Source organism: Sturnira hondurensis, unplaced genomic scaffold (genome assembly GCF_014824575.4).
Source record: "Sturnira hondurensis isolate 20B ecotype Veracruz unplaced genomic scaffold, ASM1482457v3 Scaffold0015056, whole genome shotgun sequence".
Lineage (NCBI taxonomy): Eukaryota > Metazoa > Chordata > Mammalia > Chiroptera > Phyllostomidae > Sturnira > Sturnira hondurensis.
Genome location: NW_028087687.1, coordinates 230,288 through 250,503, shown reverse-complemented (window position 1 = coordinate 250,503; position 20,216 = coordinate 230,288). Strand labels below are relative to the sequence as shown.

The following is a 20,216-nucleotide window of genomic DNA, read 5'->3' as shown; positions in this document are numbered from 1 at the left end:
GCTGTACCTTAGAACGCTCTGCTGCTAAAAAACTGAGACAGGTCCAACATAAAGGAGCAGGGAAATGCAGTGTCAGGGCACACAGCCAGGACTTTCTCTTAAAAGTGTCTAGAAATATTTCATCTCCTCTTACACCCCCCCCCCCATATTTCCACGGCACAGTCACATACCACACGGTGACGTTTTGGCCAGTGATAGACCGCATATATGATGGTGGCCCCATAAGATTATAATGGAGCTGAACATTCCTGTCGCCCATTGAATCCTGCCTGACGCCCCAGTGCATCACTCCCGTGTTTGAGGTGATGCCGGCAGAAACACACCTCCTGCACTGCCAGTCGTCTAAATGCACAGCACGCACGATTATGTGTGGCACAGCATACTCGATCATAACAGAAGGCTATGTTACTAGTTTATGTACTTGCCACGCTGTACCTTTCCTAGTTATTTCAGTGTGCTCTTTGTACTTGCTAAAAAAGTCTGTTGTGAAACACAGGAGGTGTCACACGAGCCGCAGCCTCCTCCATCCCGTGTTCGCTGCGTCCCTGCACTGTTTATTCTCTCTCATGCTTGACTTCACCTTGGGCTGTTTTGCGCACCACGGCCCCTAAGCACTCACAGGAAGAGGAAATCGCCTGCTGAGGCACTTGCAGAGCACGTCCCATTGTGAAGTGACGAATGGCTGTGTTAGTGCCTCCGACCTCCTTCCCTGTTCTTTAGGAAAATATCTGACTGGGCCCCCATTGTCATGATGTCTGTACATTCTGTCTCAGCTCTTTTTATTTGTTGAATTTACTGGGGTGATATTGGCTAACAAAATTATATAATTCTACCATACATCGCCTCTATATTGCATTGTGTGTTCATCACCCCAAGTCTTCCTCCACCACCATTTATCCCGTTCACACTCCCCTTCCTGTCCCCACCCCCTTTCCCTCTGGTAGTCACTGTACTGTTGTCTGTGAGGTTTTATTCTTTTTTTTCCTCTCAATTCCCTCACCTTTTCCCCAGCCTCCCTCCCCTCCTCCCTGACAGATGTCAGTCTGTACTGTGCATCTATGAGTCTGTTTCTATTTTGCTTGTTAGTTTATTTTGTTCAGTAGATTCCCCATATAAGTGAAATCATATTTTACTTGTCTTTATCTGACTGGCTTACTTTGCTTAGCATAATACCCTCCAGGTCCCATGCTGTCTCAGGAGGTAAGGTTTCCTTTAATCTCAGCCCTTCTTGGCCCATGCCTTTCTTAATCTGGCTTTGACGACATGGTCCCAAACCCATCAACTTTTTCTCTTCTCTTGGAAAAACTCCCAACTCCTGGGTGAATGGGACCCTCTTCTGTGGTACAGCAGAGTACGTGGGCATTGCTGGAGAAAAGTCACCCAGCCACAGTGATTAGTAATTACATGACACCAATGCCAATGGCTCCACAAGGCCCAGTGACCCACTAGATTTTTCTAACAAGCTTGTTCTCCCCTCTGCAGCACTATGCACACCTTCTCCATTCTCCAAGTCTCCAGTTTGCCCTCATCATTGTGGAGCCTTTGAATTTCTGCACGTCACCTGGAAGAAAGCCCCAGATAAGAAATCGCTACTCTTTCTGCAATTAAAACCTACACATTTATTTACCATGCACCCTCCTGTCTGTCTCTTCTTGAAACAATGGAGGAAATGCTTCTTTTCCTATCAGGGACCTTCCTTCACTTGTAGTGTGAACCTGCTTGCACCCCACTTTCTTCATAAACTCATTCCTGAAGTTATGGTGCTGTCTCCTGAATCTTCATCCTCTCCTTCTAGGATAGATTCTTCTTATCAAAATTTAAACAGGGTCTTGTCTCTCCCTGCAGACCTCTCCCCAGATAGCACCCCTCCCCATTGAACCACATCCCCTTTCAACAGCTCGACTTTTTTAAAAAATGTTTTATTTATTATCTTTAGAGAGAGGGGATGGGAAGGAGAAAGAGTGAGAGAGAAACATCAATGTGTGGTTGCCTCTCATGTGTCCCCTACTGGGGACCTGGCCTGCAACCCAGGCATGTGCCCTGACTGGGAATCGAACCTGCAACCTTTTGCTTCACAGGCCCGTGCTCAATCCACTGAGCTACACCAGCCAGGGCTCAACAGCTTAACTTTTTAAAACAATTGCTATACACACTGTCTCCACCCACCTCCCCCTGCCCCTGCCCCTTCCCACTGCCCTCTCTCCTCACCACTGCATGGAATGGCTAAATCCAACGCCTGCTGTTCAGCCTTACTCTCACTTGACTTTGCAGTAGTTTTTCACACAGAGGACCATTATCTTCCTGAAATCATCCCCTTCTCTGGGCCCTGTGTCATTTTTCTCTACTTCTCTTACTATCACAAAGCAGTCTCTTTGCCAATTCCTCTTTTTTGTAATCAGCCCTTAACAGTTATGGTGACTCACAGCTCAATCCTCAGCCTTTCTCATCTCCCTCAATCTGTATTGTGTATCTGGGGGACCCAATTCATCTTCATGGCTTTAGGTGCCATTTTCAGGCCCATGACTACAGAACTTGTGTTTCATCCAGGCCACTGTACCCAACTGCCTAGCCCTGACCCTCCACTTGTGTGTCTCACGGGCATCTAAAACTCCATTCAAGCATCTCACCCTCCACATCCGTACCTATTCCTATGTCTTCCATCTGTGTAAACAGTACCTCTATCAACCCAGCTATTCACACGGAGACGCGTACCCCTCTCCCCTTTCTCCTTCCACATCCAATCCATCCCAAGAGCCCCTGACATCCCTCAAGGTACGTGGATTCTATCAACTCCACTTTATTTCCACTACTGTCACCCCAGTCTAAACCATTAATGTCTTTCGCAGTCTGTTTTAATACCACCTTACGGTTTTCACTCTCACCCCGAAGCCTGCCCCCACCACAGCACCTTGAAAAAGCTTAAACTCCTGACTGTGCTTTATTTTTCTCCTTGGCACGTATCACTTAGCATAGGGCTTCTAAGTACAGGTTAATAAACAAACATATCCACATGCTAATTGATATCCTATTTACAATATTTTATAGATATCCTACAAGGAGGCTCCAAAAAAGCAGGCGCCTTGACATGAACGAGAAGAGACATGGAGGGTACACTCTGGGAATACTCTGTTACAGCTACTCATCCACGTTCTCACGCATTTTCCCTTGAGCTGTTCAGTGCATACGAGTCAAGAAAACAATGCTTAAATAATACATTAGACAGGCCCCATTACTTTTGATATTAACCACTGGCATGTGGTCACTCCCAACCAACACAGCAACTGAAGTTGGCAGAGAGAAGGAAAGGCCTTTTCTTTCTAGTCCGCGCACGTGCTCGCCTGAGGAAGGAGCGAACTCAGGGAAAAGGGCGGGCACTTATTTCATCTGAACAGCAGCATTACCCCCTGCCTGGGGTGCACAGAAACTATGAAGTGTCTTGTGAATGGTGATGCAAAATTCAGAGTCCTTCCTGTCTGCAGCCGAAGACTATTTGCCTGAAGAATGCAGGCCAGTTGGGAAACTGCATAGTCATGTGGGAATACAATGTCTAACACTCACGGAGAAATCGCTGATTGTAACAGAAGGCCTTTGTTATTTGGCTTAAAGAAATGAACTAAGTAGAATAATCTCTTTGCTTGCTGCTTTTTCCTACCAGAGAGTAACTGGTTTTATACCTAACAGAGAGATAGATGTGGTTTCCAGAATCCCAAAGACAATTAGATATAATGAGCACATAATTAGAATGGTAGGCTCCTAACTCCAATTCATCTCCAATCCACATAAATCTTGGCCCTGCCAAGTACAAGAGCGTTTCCAGATCATTAGCTGTAAGACCCCTGGTGCTGCACCCCACGGCTGGGATGCGGGCGGTCACGTTGAAAAATAGTCTCACAGTGTCTTCAGGAGTCACATCCTGCAACATTCTGAAAGAAGCTGTTTCTGATTTATTTACTATGAAAGTGAAAAGCTGTACTGAGGATTTTAGATTAGCATGTTGTCTAAATAAATTTAGTCAAATAAAAGAAAGCTACTTTCTTACTTGTTGAAGGGGCACCAATAACAACAGACAGAAACTTATCCCACACACACAAATCACAGAGCAGGCATTTTACCTGGTGAACTCCAGGACGCTGAGCAACTCGTATCTTTCCTCTTGCCCCAGCTGTGAGGAAAAGGAATACATGATTACATAAAGGTGGGAATATCTTTGGCTTCTTGGAAATAAATCTTAGCCATGAAAAAATTTTTAAAGATTTTGTTTACCTATTTTTAGCAGAGAGGAAGGGAGGCAGAGAGAGCGCATTTAGAAGATGTGCCCAGAATGGGGACAGAACGGGTATCCCAGACATGCGTCCTGACCAGGAATCCAACCAGCAACCTTCTGGTCAGGGCAGCCATGGAGTTTTAATGTAAAGTAAATGTCAATACCAACAAATCATCCCTTACAGAATCACCTTTTATTGAACTTACTAACTTTCAGGTTCAGATGGAAACCTGGACATTCATTCACATTTAATTTTCACCTTTCCCAAAGCCCCACTAAAATGACAGCAAACACTTAAAAAGAAAGTGCCCTGTAATGGCAGGAAAATAAGGAAAGAGGCAGTAGCACCAAACATGTGAAAAGAGATCAATGAGTAGAATCTTACTTAGCAGACATGGGAAGGTCAAATGCTAGAGTAACCATGGAAAAGCTGAGAGCTGGGCCAATTTGCACCACACTGTCCTTAAAAGGCATAAGGAATTAAAGTATTCAATAGCTCTAGAATTGTGAGGTGGAAGGAGGGGCCTAAAATGGGGAGCACCGGGTAAGAGCTACTTGAAAAGCAGCTCTCTGCACGAGCTCTTCCTGCACATCGGCGGAAGACCGGGGGGTAAAACAGAGGCTCATTCATCTAGAAGTTGACTATTTTTCGGGCGACTACATGATATTGTTCTACTGATGCTAAATGCTAAAGGTCCCAGTGTCCCAACCTGTTTCACTCCCTCCAATGTGGCAGCCACATCCTTCCAGGCAGAAATTGGAAGGTTACTCTGTGGGGAATCCAACAAGCCCAAGAAAAGCCCCAAAGCCCCAGACATCACAACTCCCCAGACTAATCCCACTGGAACACCCCACCACGAAGCTCATTGTTGACACCCTCATATGCCCCATCAGCTTCCAAGTTCCTTATTCCTTTTTATAAGATTCTATTTATTGATTTTTAGAGAGAGGGGAAGGGAGGGAGAAAGGCAGGGAGAGCAACATTGATATTCGAGGAAACACTGAGTGGTTGCCTCTGGCATGCACCAGGAATTAAATAAACTGAGCCACACTGATCAGAGCAAGTTCCTCATTGTTAACCAAGAGGATCCCAAAGGTGAACAGACATCCAGGGAAAGCTTGTTGACGTGAAACACAGACTCCCAAAACAAATGGACCAAAGCGATTCGGAGGAAAGGGAATTCAAAAGCACAACTTGGGGGCGGCCCGTGGAGTTCCAGGTTCTGGGGTTCCTGATGGGCATGGCTGGGTGGCTGTGGCTGGAGGGCAGGCCCCGGGGGCCTCGTCCCTTGGCTTCAACATGAGACCAGTGGTGAACAGACCCCTGGGGGGCCACATGCTTCATACGGGCCATGTTCTGTTCTGTCATTGGAACTGCACTGCTGTGGCTTCCTGCTGGCAGAAAACTGTCTGCAGTGTTTTCTTTATACCCTTGAAAATATTGCTGCCTTAGTGAGTACATGCTTTTTAATGGGATTCATGAGGACCATTTCAAACAAGCTTGCCTGTAACCATTCTTAAGTTTTTGTGATTGATATTTATAGGCTGTGTGCTGCTCTTTGGCGGCATAGGAGAGGACTGGCCTTGTACTCTACACTTTGGAGTTCTTGTCAAAGGCCTGGAATAGTCTATCATTTACCATACACAAGGCTCGTTTCTCCCAAGTAGAAAATGAGAAACTTTGAGAAAGAACATTTAAAAATCAATGTTTAATTTTTAGTGAGTATGCTTTCCCCAAAATAATAATTATCACAAAAGGAGAAAAACCCAACCACTGTGATAGTTTACATATTCTTCCACTTCATACTCTCATAAAAACTACTGTTTAATTAAATTGTTCTGTTTGTAAATTTATTATTATTAAAAATTTATTATTTTTATGTAAATTTCTTTTAAAATAAAAACTTCAAAAAAACCCCCAAGCATTATTCCTCTCAGAGAAATAACACAGTATGACACGCATAAAACAAAAACAGAATACTAGGAAATAAGAAATATTGAAGGGACANATCATTTACCATACACAAGGCTCGTTTCTCTCAAGTAGAAAATGAGAAACTTTGAGAAAGAACATTTAAAAATCAATGTTTAATTTTTAGTGAGTATGCTTTCCCCAAAATAATAATTATCACAAAAGGAAAAAAAACCAACCACTGTGATAGTTTACATATTCTTCCACTTCATACTCTCGTAAAAGCTACTGTTTAATTAAATTGTTCTGTTTGTAAATTTATTATTTTTATGTAAATTTCTTTTAAAATAAAAACTTCAAAAAAACCCCCCAATCATTATTCCTCTCAGAGAAATAACACAGTATGACACGCATAAAACAAAAACAGAATACTAGGAAATAAGAAATATTGAAAGGACACACAGAACTCTGGAAGTCAAAAACACAATAGCAAAAACAAAAGAGTAGGAAGATAAAGCTGAGGAAACTTCCAAAAAGTAGAATGAAAAGTCAAAGACCTGAAAAGTAGGAGAGAAAAGTTAAAAGATCAGTCTGAGAATTCTAAAGAGAGAGTAGAGCAAAAAGAGGAAAGGGAACTGTAATCATTCAAGAAAATTTTCCAGAACCGCAGGACAGCCCATCAATTTCCAAATGGAAAAGGGTTTACCCAGTGCTCAGTATACTGGGTGAACATATTCCCACGAAGGCACAAGATCATAAAATTTGAAAATTCTGAGGGGAAAGAAGATCCGTCAACCTTCCAGAGAGAGGAGGGGGTGGCGGGGCCGGGGGGGGGGGGGCAAGTCACAGAAGATGTGGAATCAGAATGGGTTCTTTTTTCTCAAGTAGGAGTCCTGGAAGCCAGAAGATAGTAAAGCAATCAAAACTCTCAAGAAAAATGATTTCCGCCCTGGAATTCTATTTTCAGCCAGACTATCAACTATTAAGCATAATGGTAGGGCAAAAAATGTTTTTGAAAGGACTAGCAAATGGACTAACAAATAATTCCCCATGCATCATTTCCCAGGAAGCCACTGAAGAATGTGCTCCACCAAACAAGAGAGTAAAACCAAGAACAAGGAAGACACGGGATTTGGGAAACAGAATATCTAACACAGGATGAAGGTCAAGGAAGTCCCCGGGGGAAGATAGGACAGGGATTCCCCTGGGACCAGCATGAAGACTTCGAATGGTCAGCCAGGATGTGGCAGAGCCCAGGAGTCAGGAGCTGGGTTTGCCGAGGGCATCACTGCTGCGTCCTCCGCTTCTGCGACAACTTTTTACCTGGACAAAACTCATAGAACAGGTGCTCCATCCACACAAGGGGGCTCAGGAAGAAAGAAGATTTGAGGTTTAGGACTGAGAAAATCTCAAGGAAGTTCAGACGCCATCGGAGCAGACCTTCGAATGAAACTGGCCCAGCCAAGGAGAACGGGGGACTTCAAGAAGGATGTCTCTCAAACGGAATCACCTACTGCAGATTATTGGATAAAGGTGTGTTAGGGGGTATGGACACAAGTGCTAACAGGTAGAATAAGTTAAGGAATTGAAAAAATATACACATTTATCTTTAAAAAATAAGAAAGAAAATTATTTTCAGGAAATAATTTTATGTCAGGAAACATAAAATTAAAATAAGAAAATAATCACTGAATGCCAACAATGTTCAGCTCTATCACTATAGGCATTAATCATATAAACACTAAATAATGACTCTTCGGTGAGATATAATTTACATACAATAAAATACGTATTCCTTACACGTATAGTTCAAGGAAAATTGATAGCCTGACAAAGGTAGACTTGGTGAAACCTCCACCCCAATCACAAAGGACAATATTCTCATCACCACGTAAATTCCTTTACAGCCTTTTCCTGTCAATCTCCTCTCTGACCCGAGGCGACCAATCTTCAGAATTGTATCTCCAAATTGCTTTGCATGATCTCAAGCTGCATCTGAATGAAATTAGAGTAGGCACTGTTCTGTGCCTGTTTTTTTGTTTGTGCAACAGAATGCTTTTGAGACATATCCATACTACTGATGAATCAATAGTTCCTTCCTTTTTATCATTTAGATACTCTATTGCATGAGTACATGACAACCTGTTTACCCATGGTCCTCTTCGTGGACATTTGGTTTGCTTCCAGTTTCTGGCTACCGCGAATAAAGCTGCTATGAGCATTCCATTAGACATTTGTTTTGTGGACATAAGCTTTAATTTTCCCTGGCTAACTATGAGTACAACTGCTGGGCCAGGTGCAAGCTTACCTGTATCAGAAAACTCTCAAAGTTTTTCCAAGGGCATTAATTACGCCATATTACACGTCTCCTAGCAATACCTGGGTGTTCCACTTGCTCTCTGTCGTCATTAACACTTGGTGCAACGCTTGTCATTTTAGCCCTTTTGGTGGCTTGCAGTGGTACCTCTTAGTGATTTTAATTTGCATTTGCCTGAGGACTAACACTGTTTTTCACGCAGTCATGGGCCACTTACATATTTCCTTTTGAGCAATGTTTGTGTAAGTCTTTTGCCCACTTTAAACACTCAATCTGAATACTTGTTTGACCAAAAGTTGTAATATAATTAAAATAATCTTGGGAAGGGATGGTGAGTCAGGAGAGATAAATCCTCACTCCTCATTCGACATAATAAAACAGACAGTCAGCAGACCTGTCTGAAATCGAAGCATCGAAACATGTATCGTTAAACACATGTATTTCTTTTGAAAATACGAGATGTACAAATACCGGGAAAAAAAGCCAGAGAACAGAAAACCGTTGCTCCTGGAGAGGGGAACTGCAGTAGAGAAGTTCTATTTCATTACAAGCTGTTTGGTGTTATTTTTATCTTTGAAGGCCCGTGCATGTTTATTTTGATGAAAAAAGAATTGGGAATAACTTACTGAATCTATAATCACCGAGTCAGGTGTCCGTCCAGTGAAAACAAAATTCAATTGCTTGGCTGCTCTGACCAAGGCTCCTTCATCTGTTTTGGGAAAACAGGGGAAAGCAAACACATGGTGAGATAAAAATTACCCCCAATACAAGAGAAACACATTACTGTAACACAACTTGCTGTTTAACTTTTAAAGAATTAAAATTATTTTTTTTCTGGCTCTTGTTATTGAAATCTGTTTTAATAGAAATATAGAAATATTTAAATATGAAAACCAATGCTTTTCTAATTAGTAAATATATTTTTAAACTAAAAAAATAAGTAGCTTTGTGCAGTGGCAGGACCATAGCCAATGAGGTTTATCCGAGGTGTGATTGTTGCTAATTGAAAAACATAAGTTATTTTACTTTTTAAAATTAAATTGATCTTTTTTCTTGACAATCTCAAATTCCAGAACAATCTTCCACTGAAAGACACACATCACAATTGCTTCATTTGTACCTGGAGACGCTGCTTGATAAATAATTTTATCGCCTTCTCGCTCTGGGACCGCCGTGTGACAGACCGCCATCATTGTCAGAAATTCACATATCACGGGTGCGGTTGGCTGCAGGAAATAAACATACGCTAGGCCTTTCCATTTCAACATTTTGACACTAATAAAAGCAATATTACTTCATGTCTATCAAGAGTATAGCTGTTAAACATTGTGGGTGTGAGGTTATAGCTAAGAAGACATCTATTATGAATAAAACATATTTTTAACTAAAATTTTCGTTCTCATTGATTTTTAAACATGTATACAAGACAATTCTGTGTTATTGATTTTTAAACATTTTTAAACATTTATACAAGACAGCTCTGTGTTATTAAATAGAAACAGTGCAGTGAAAAGGGTGCATGTGATCAAGTACTAGGCTCAGAAGACAGAAGAGAAGTTCTAAAATGTTCCTTTGCCTGTTCTAATGCCTGATCGGATTTAAATTGTAGGCATTTCAATCTACTGTGGTTCCTTATTTGGGGTTGGGGTGGTGATGGCAGGGGATTCCTCTGTAATGCCTTGTCCTCCCTCTCTCCAAAAACATCAGCCTTAACCTGACTCATTTTACCAAATAAAGAAACGATCGAGCAATTCCTATGCACAATGGGCTCAGGAGGCCAGAGGGAGACATAAAAGTGAATTAGTTCTGTGAGGAGCTCGAGTGTATAGGAGAAAAGAAGACAGAGCTCTTAAATTCAACATCTGCCTGTCTGGCTTTTGATGAAGAAAAATGTCATTCAAGTTATAAAGAAAAATATTTCTCTATGCTGTTGGACAAAATACAAAGCAAAACAAAAAAGAAGTGATTGCAAAACTAAATCAAACACTATTTGAGAAAACTGCGTTCAGGCTTCAGTTGTAGACAAAGGAGACACGGTTCTGCCTCGTGAAACTTGGACTTGGGGGGATACAGATACACAGATACACATACAAGTATTGTTCATTTATGGGTGAAAGGGGGCTACAAAAAAGAGAATGTGCAAATACACGTAATGTGACTTGGGTGAGTCTGTGGTGGTTTTCACGGTAATGTTATATTTAAGCTGATGAGATTTCAGTCTCATGAGAAACTGAGCATTGCTTCCCATCTAGCAGAAACCAAGGATGACTGGAAAGATCCTAAAGAAGGAAATAAGGAAATGTGTTTGAGAGCATGAAGGAAGGCCAATGTGAGGAGAAGGGCGGGGAGAGTGACTCCGAGTGAGGGTCGTGAGGGTCGTGACTTAGGCTGGGGCCAGACCGTGTAACTTCACAAGTTCAGAGGGAAGCCAGGGAATGGTTTACAACAGGGCAGGGATGGGACTTGCTTTCCATTTGCATCAGTGCAGTTGTCTTGTGCAGCAAGAATCAGAAGGGGGTAAAGAGGGAAAGGAGGAGAATGGTTAGGAGGCATTACCATTGCAGGGGATGCTGGCTGTCTGGACTTGGGCAGGGAAAGTGACAATGACGTGAAGGTGACACTCAGGATATATTCTGGAAGTCAGTAAGGACAAGCACTTGGCGACGCTATTGATCTGGAGATGGAGGGACAAGGAGGTCTCAAAAGCAAACTTTGAGTCCCTAGAAAGAGTAGTAATATTGGTGGCGGCGTAACGTGCTAAACCTGAGAACACAAGAGGGAAGAGGAGGTCTAGGTCTAGGTTTTGTGGATCCTGCAGCGAATACACGGTTGAGGGCTCTCATGAACAAAGGATAACAAAACCACCCACACGAGGAGACTGCTGGAGCTCCACCTGGGGGCACAGGTGGTAAGTCCATCTGTCCTTCAGAGGCAGTGTGTTCTGGGTAATGAGTGTGAGTTCCAGTTTTCACATGTTGAGCTTGAAGCAATTGTGAGAAAAAGTTCTGGGGTTTAAACTCCAGGAAACCCTATCACTTGATCTGATGAAATTTTAATGTTAGTAACTTCAAAAACATGTCCACCGTTCTTACTCTATAGATTTTCCCTGGCCTGTCATTCTGAGGGGGTCATTCATTTCCATAGATATTTTGAAATTGTTAACAGTGAATCATTTCACACAGGGTTCTAATATTATTTAACATAAAACATTTTGAAAAATATAGAATATTGATAATATTATTAAAGCTAAATAACTAATAGTCATGAATCATTGTTGACCAAGAAAAAAATAGCAATAGAGTTTTGAAGTCCCAGAGAGTCCCAAAGAAATTGGACCCAAGGAAGCACACACCTAGGCACACCATAATTACATTATACAAGATTAAATAGAAGGACAGAATCTTAAAAGCAGCAAGAGAAAAGAAGACAGTTACCTACAAAAGAGTGCCTATAAGACTGTCAGCTGATTTCTCAAAAGAAACCTTGCAGGCAAGAAGGGGCTGGAAAGTAGTATTCCAAGTCATGAAAAGCAAGGACCTATATCCAAGATGTCTCTACCCAGCAAAGCTATCATTTAGAATGGGAGGGCAGATAAAGTGCTTCCCAGATAAGGTAAAGCTAAAGTTCATCATCACTAAACCCTTATTATATGAAATGTTAAAGGGACTTATCTAAGAAAAAGAAGATCAAAAACTGTGAATAGTAAAATAACAACAAACTCCCAATTATCAACAACTGACCCTAAAACAAAAACAACAACAGATTAAGTAAACAACTAGAACAGGAACAGAATCACAGAAATGGAGATCACATCAAGGGTTGTCAGTGGGAGAGAGGAGAATGGTGGCAAAGCTAGAGGGAATAAGGAGCATAAATGGTAGGTACAAAATAGACAGGGGGAGGTTAAGAATAGTATAGAAATGGAGAAGCCAAGGAACTTATACATCCGACCCATGGACATGAACTAAGGGAGGATAATGCGGGAGGGAGGGAGGTGGGGTACAGGGAAAAACAGAATAGAGGGGAGAAAAATGGGACAACTGTATTAGCATAATCAGTAAGGTATATTAAAATAATAAAAAACTATTAAAAATACTTATAAAACTAAAAAATAAACATGGAGAATAATTCAGAAAAATACTTGTTAGTTTTTACTCATTAATTGGAATACAGTGATTTTATGTCACTTACATGATTATTTTGGAGATTTTCCAGCAGTGATGAATCACTAAATGTTTTTTCATCTCCAAACTGTGAGCTCTGCCTAAAGGGGAAAAAATGAAAAAAGCCTGATTTATTTGTACCAGCTCACTAATCTATTTGTAACTTTTAAAATATGTCATTATGCCTGCAAACACCCCTAATAGATTAAGTGTAATTTAGATTACATTACTGAATAAGACATCACAGATTTTGTGATTAAATAATAAGTGTTTTTAAGCATTATGAAATGTGACAGACTTTGGCAGTGTAATGAAAATGGTATTTTATAGTTCATTTTCCTAGAGTGAAATTACATTATAGTCACATGAAGTTTTAAAAAATTAACTAAAAAAATGTAATGAAACTGCGAAAATACCTGGAATTTCATTTCTTCTAATTCCATTATTTTTTTTGTTTTAAGAATTCTGAGAATAAAGTTATTATTAAAACAATGTCGATTAATACTTTCATCATTGCCTATAAGATATCTTTATTTGTAGTACCCAAGAGTACAAGATTATTGTATGAAATATAAAAACATGAATGAACTGCTTATATTTTTATCATCACTAACAAATATCTGAAATGGTTACACACATATCACATTTGCTCTGTGTGTTGAGGAGAACAACTCATAAAAGTGTATGGGGACCGTGGGGACCTTCAGATCAGCAAATTCGTCATTGCTTCAGAAGAAACAACGGGAGTCAGAACTGCCTCTGATCCAGCTATTATTAATCTCGTAGAAATGCAACTCAATATAAAAATGTTGAGATTCAAAGGAAGAACAAAGACCATTTAAGTGGAAATATCAAACCCAAAGGGTGTACTTTCCAATATTCAGTGAAAATCTATCGATCTAAGCTTTTGTGCACTGAGGCAAATTTCAGAATTAGTTCACTGAGGGGGAAAATAGGTTTGATATTAAATGATTGTAATCTAGAAAGATTTTAACCACAACTTTTACAGGTTACAAAGAGCATCAGCCATGCCACTGTGCCATGTATTGGGAGTTTCATATTTGAAAGCCAGCAGTCTAAAAGGAAGGAAAAATCACTGAAGAAAAAAGGAATTTGAAATAATTGAATGTGCCCTATAACCTTGATGACATATTCTTACCATAAAATAAAGGAGTAAGTTAGATGTTTATAATAAAATGCATCTTTATTAACATGTACTATTTGAGAATTCTCAAAACATGCTTGGGAAGCAGAATAAACACATTATTATTGTTATTCCTCCTTCTCCTCTAGTTTTAAACACACAGAGAAAAATCCAATAATTTTTAAAGGACATCAACAGGCGAACCAAACAATTTAGCATATGTGTCTCCTCAAAACACTATCATTTCTTAAAAATAGTTTACTATTTGGTGTTCCATAAAAACTTCCTATCATTAAAATGTATTCATTAATTGTTTTGAGTTATACTTTCCTACTTATTTATTAGATAAATTGAAATGTCAAAGAATATTCACAGTAACATCTTGCCTATGAAGGTCTATTTTCCTTTTCAAAGAATTCCAGATGAAAGCCATTATAAATCTCAAGATACATTTTATTAATCTCACCAGCAATTCTTTCATTTTATATATTACAGCTACCATAACTGATAAAACTTTCAAATGCATTTACAACAAGTAACACTAACTGTGCAACTGAAATATTGATGCGGACACACCACATCCTCATTCACCTAAGGCGGCTTCCACCAGGGAAGAACTGTTCTTCCAGGCAGGGGCTTCCTTTCCAAGATCATAAAACCATTAACAACTCATTTGCTAATCACCTGGCCTGGGCTGGTTGGATAACTCAGGCATGGAGCTCTCACCAGGCTCTCTAAAGTCTTATAAAACATTCACTTTGAGTAAAGGTAAACAGGTAAAGCTAGGAAATGCGTATCATTTCAAAGGACCAACTGCATTAAAAGTACAAGTGACACTGCCGTAGACAATGAGTTGACAAAACTACATGAATTTGCAAACGGTTCACAAATATAAACATGAGCCAACATCAACGTCTTGCTAAATTTTTCCATGGAAATTTTCAAGTGGCAGTTCACTCACCAGGAGACAGAGAAATGATGGTGCTTTGCAAGAAGCAATGAGGCAGGGGTGGAACATTAGGAGGGCAAGGCCGAGCAGGTAGCCCATAACATCATATAATTTGCAGCTTTCTGCAGCTTAATTTAAAAGCTATGATGCATTGTAAATAATTATTTTCTGATCATACAAAAATGAAGAGTCCCCATAGCAATAAAGGTAACAGAAAATTCAGAATGCATAGGACTTAACTGGCATTAGCTATTTTCATATATGACAGTATGGGCTATGACATTTTTTAAAATTCAAAATTTATATCAATGAGAGTGATTGGAAAAAAAGAAAAAGAAGTTGGACCAACACTTTTCACCTTAAACCAAAATAAATTTCAAATGTATGAACATGCTAATACGAGTACTAAAGTCATGAAGAAATTTTAAAAAATTCAGAGTAGAAAGTGCCTAAGGTAGTACACATAATTTAGAAAAAAATAAATGTAAATGTGATTGCATAAAGCTAAACCATTTGTGCAAAGTAAAATCTATTGCAAAGTCAAAAGCCAATGACAAACTGGGAAAAGTTATTTTCAACTCATATGTGGAAGGATAATATTCGTAAAATAAAAAGTACTCAGAAATCAGCCCTGGCTGGTGTGCCTCAGTGGATTGAGCAACAGCCTGCAAACCAAAGGGTCACCAGTTTGATTCCCTACCAGGGCACATGCCTGGGTTGAGGGCCAGGTCCCCAGTAAGGGGTGTGCTAGAGGCAACCACACAGTGATGTTTCTCTCCCTCTTTCTCCTTCCCTTCCCTTCTCTCTAAAAATAAATAAATAAATACTTAAGAAAAGAACTCAGAAATCAATAAGAAAAAGATCAACAATGAGCAGAACAATGAGCAGAACAATGAGAAAAGGATATATACACACTTCATACAGAAGAGTATATAATGGGCCTTAAATATAAGTTCAACTTTATCCCAAAATGAGAGAAACAAAATTTAAATAAGACAGAAATAAAGGTTTGACCTCACTGTGTAGTCATGATTATGGAAAAAGTTACATCATATCTCACCGGTGAGAATGAAAAGGGGTTCAACTTCTACAAAGGGCAATTGGGAAATTTCTATTGACATTTAAAATGTGAGCCAGTTTTCAGATCTGGGAACTCATACTAATTATCCACCTGGTGCAAAATGCTGTGTGTATTCATTATTTGTAGCACATTTTCAACAGCAAAAGATCAGAAATAACCCAATTTCCACTAGGGATGTTGCTTTAACAATTGTTAGTACATCCACATAACAGAATACTAAACAAAAAGTGGGTAGTTATTCACAGAATATGGACACATCCCAAAGATGCATGGTCAAAAGAAAAGATGGCACAAATCTGTGCAGTACGCCTCACTTGCTATAAAAATACGAGAGGAAAAGTACATGCACACATAGATGTGGAAGAATACACCTGGAACTGGTCACACCGACTGCATTCAGGTGGGGAAAGGGAGGGATCTGAGACTGGGAAGGTGGGAGAGCCTCTCCTGTACACCCTGAGTTTGTAATATGTTCATGCATCGTGAACCAGAAAGTACATCACGTTTAAAGGCAGGAACAAAACCCATGTCAGCTACCTGAAAAGACACACCCTATGTATACACAAAATGTATACATTACATACCTACACACAATACATGCATGCACACAGGGAGACAAAAGGCAGTGTAATTGTAAAGCACTTTATTTTTTGAAAGGATCTGCCTCTTGCTTTTGAATGGCTCTACTCATTCCAAATCAAAATTCCTTCAAGGGAGACTTAATTTTTACAAATACATTGGTTATTCAGAGACACGTCCCCTAGAGTTCAAGAATATGAACAAGTGATTGGATCCAATAATATTTTTGTTGGACAATGGTCTTATCCAAAGTAATGAGACCTGCTTTTCCATGTGACTTGTGGTGTCTCCAAAGGCAATCACAAAGAAGAGCTTGGAAACACTCTCTAAACAGCTGCCTTGCTGGAATACACAAATTACCCGTCAAACTGACTCCTCGGAAGACTCACACTAATTTGGATGCATTGGAATTCATTATTATGTGGTCACACCTGGAAAAATATTTTAGTGAGCCTAGCTGTTACAGCAAAATAAAGGAATACCACTCATTACACACATAATTATATGCCAGAATGAAATGAGGAGATAAAAGAGGCTAGAGAGTAGTATTATCCAATGATAATACTAAAAATCATGAAATAAATGACTGAGCACAGAACACTTGAAGGTAATTTTTCTGGAGAATTACCCTCACTAGCATTAGCAAAAAATAATTTCAGAATGAATAATGTGGAGCTATATTAAGTAGTTAAGAAAAACAAGTGTTATCTGGAATTTGCTTTAAAATAATAGTGAGGGAAAGGTATAGATTAATTGCAATTTGTATTGAGCGCATGTTACTGAAGTGAGTAGATGAGTACATTTTTCTGCTTTTGTTTATCTTGCAATTTTATCTTGCAATTTTTGGATCCCTGAGACTTCTGACTTTTCTCAAAACATGAGAAACATTAGAAAAAATGGGTATGGAAATATATAGTTTTTGAAAAGAGCTATATCTTAGGGCTACAAGAATGCTGAGAGTAAGCAGATTTTTTTCCTTCCAAGTGGTAGGTTTTTAGTAGAAAGAATTAGTCTGTAAGGTTATATGTTAGCTTATGGTACCTCATAACAACAAGAAAGCCCTACTGATTTTGGAGTTGAGTGGCTACTGGCTGGGAAATGATTTTTTTCTCTGTAAACTATTTATATTCGTATATTTAAGGAAGTAGAGCTACCGCCATTATGCAATTATCTTTAATGTCAAGAGAGCACGTTTGAAAGGGTTACTACATCATAGGTTTGCCTTCAAATTCAACTGACTGTAAAATAACCTACATACATTTAAGTGTTAAATATTATATGTTCTTTTAACTTGACGTTTTTGTGGTAAATATGGTAGGGGAGTAAAATAAATACATACAAACCACGGGCTGTATAACCAGGTCTGTCTGGGAGAAGTCCAGCTATTGTTGATATAACAAGAATGGTTTGCACGCCATCCCTGTAACCTGGCAGCCAAGGAGAGTGGACTGGAATGCGCATGCACGAACAATGACGATTCCACTGTACTCGTCAGTGGGGGTGGTAGACATTCTTGACTGAGCATGTGTACAGTGTGGCTGTTGCATTAAAAAATGACTGAGTGAGTATAGCAACAAATCTGCGTCAAATTTTGTGTCAGGCTGGAACATTCCTCTGCAGAAACTATTCAGATGATTCAGAAGGCCGTGGCTACGGACAACTGGTGATGGGCAGCTTCATCATGAAAATGCGCCTGCTCATGCATCATGTCTGGTGCAGTTTCTGGTGAAACATCAAAATCACCCAGGTGACTTGGCCCCACTACAGCCCAGCTTTGGATCCCTGAGACTTCTGACTTTTCTCAAAACTCAAATCACCTTTGAAGGAGAAGAGATTTCAGACTGTTAATGAGATTTAGAAAAATATGACGGGGCAGCTCGTGGTGACTGGGAGGACTGTGTGGGGACCCAAGGTACCTACGTCAAAGGGAACAGAGGTGTCACTGTCCTATGTACAATGTTTCTTGTATCTCATATCTTTTAAAATAAATGTCTCTATTTTTCACAGCACGTGGCTGGATACTTTCTGGACAGACCTTGTATATGGAATTGAATGAACTTCGAATTGAAAGCTGCTGCCAGACAGGACTAACTTCTTGGTTTGGGGTTTATCTCGTCATCACACTCTCTGTTCAGCTCTGAACTAGCCAGCAGCACAAAGACATGGTCAGGTGTGGGGAGCACAGGGTTCTACCACGATCGCTCTTTGACACTGGTTTCATTGGCAACATGAAACCAATCGGACGAGGCTGGGGGAACGCCAGCTTTATGAATGTGCAAAATTGCTCCCCCTGTGCTAATTTCCCTCAAGTCACTTCAATTTCTCCTGTTCTTCCTACCTTAACAAAACAAGAAAGAAAGGAAGAAAAAAATAAAGTGACGAATAGCAAAGATACCTTGAACTCGCCAAGCAGTTACTTTCCAAAGTTGTTGAAAGTCTATATGGGATGTAATGTGAGCGGCACCTAGTTTATAATCAGGCGGCGTGAGGCTTTAAGTCTCGCTCCCTTGTTTACTGGTTCTACAGTTCGGGGCAACTTACTTGCTAGTTTCTTTGCCTAAATGTCCCCAACATTAGAATAGTCAGGTCAGTCACAGCTCCTCAGACACGACAGAAGGACGAAGTAAGAGACACCAGAGCTAACGTTCTCTGTGAGCTGACTGTGTCCCAACATGGTTCTAAGCCCTCTAGAAACAGAAAATCTTCACAGCCTCCCTCTGATGTCCACATGCTAGCAGACGAGGACAGGCAGGGAGAGGGACCCTGCCGCTTGTCTGAGGGCACTAGTAGGATCAGGATGTGAACCTGGGTGGTCAGAACTCGACGTCTGCACCCTTGACCCTACATGGGACCCAAGACACAGTAGAAGCTCAGAAAGAGTCTGTTTCTCCAGGTAACTATATGATAGACAGGGAATCCAAGTATGAATTTAAAGTTTGTTTTACTATGAAAGTGGCAAAAGTCTCCCCTAGTGTTTATTTTTAAAAATATCATTAACATCTAAATTTATATGTAAATGCAAGTGGAAATGCAAAATTTATGAAAGAGCTGGTATTTCCTATCTGGAGTTACCTAGTTTGGAATATCAAATTTTACAAAAGGGTGCTCTTCAAAAGGAACTTGCTAAACTAGATAAAATAACATCTTCTCTTCCCAACAGTGATAAAAGCTGTGAAACGTCTCTCAAAAGTATGATATTTTCAATGACATGAGGAAACAACCTAATAATCTTTATCATTTCCATTCAATCATAATAAAACTATGGTGAAAAGAGAATTTCTTTCTTTTAAGAATAAATGAGTTATCTTAGAAAAATGTATATTAATTCTACATTAATGAAGAGTGTTTAAAATTAATAGAATTATCTTGATGTTAAAGAAAAGCAATGAATAAAAAGATATAGTCAAAATTTTAACTATATTTTTAAAAGATTAAATAAAAGGGAACATCTACACCATTAAACTGGAATTATCCACCAATATTAAGATGCCTTGGCATATTTTGAAAAACACTAATAATTATTCAGTTGTGCGCAAGCGTTCAAATCCATGATACCATGAGCAATGGGCTTAAATGGAAGGACTCAAGTCATCACATGAACCAAATGGCCTACTTGGTCTTTAACCCCCAGGTACAGTGTGGTTTGCTGCAAATTGTTACACAATCTCTTCTTTACTGAAATAAAATCAAGTTGAATAATATCAAATGTTATTGGACTTCCGTACACATCAGAAATGTGGCTTAATCATAAAAAATACATATAACCTGAAAATGCAAATGTAACCACTTGGTAAAGCTGCAATACTT

The 20,216-nt window shown here is 39.7% G+C and overlaps 1 protein-coding gene and 1 non-coding gene across 5 annotated transcripts in view; one reads left to right on the top strand and one right to left on the bottom strand.

Moving 5' to 3' along the window:
• The window catches only part of ATP8A1 (ATPase phospholipid transporting 8A1), a 215,101-nt gene that overhangs the window by 110,709 nt on the left and 84,176 nt on the right, over nt 1-20,216 (bottom strand). For all 4 annotated transcript variants that reach the window (XM_037064230.1, XM_037064233.1, XM_037064231.1 and 1 more), the window contains 4 exons: nt 12,685-12,757; nt 9,614-9,719; nt 9,120-9,202; nt 4,113-4,162 (listed from right to left, as the gene is read on the bottom strand). In XM_037064230.1, coding sequence (XP_036920125.1) covers nt 4,113-4,162; nt 9,120-9,202; nt 9,614-9,719; nt 12,685-12,757 — 312 coding nt within the window. The remainder of the gene's footprint in view (nt 1-4,112; nt 4,163-9,119; nt 9,203-9,613; nt 9,720-12,684; nt 12,758-20,216) is intronic.
• On the top strand, nt 9,436-9,575 carry LOC118999700 (U4 spliceosomal RNA). The gene has a single exon (XR_005069158.1). It is a non-coding gene; the product is annotated as a U4 spliceosomal RNA (small nuclear RNA).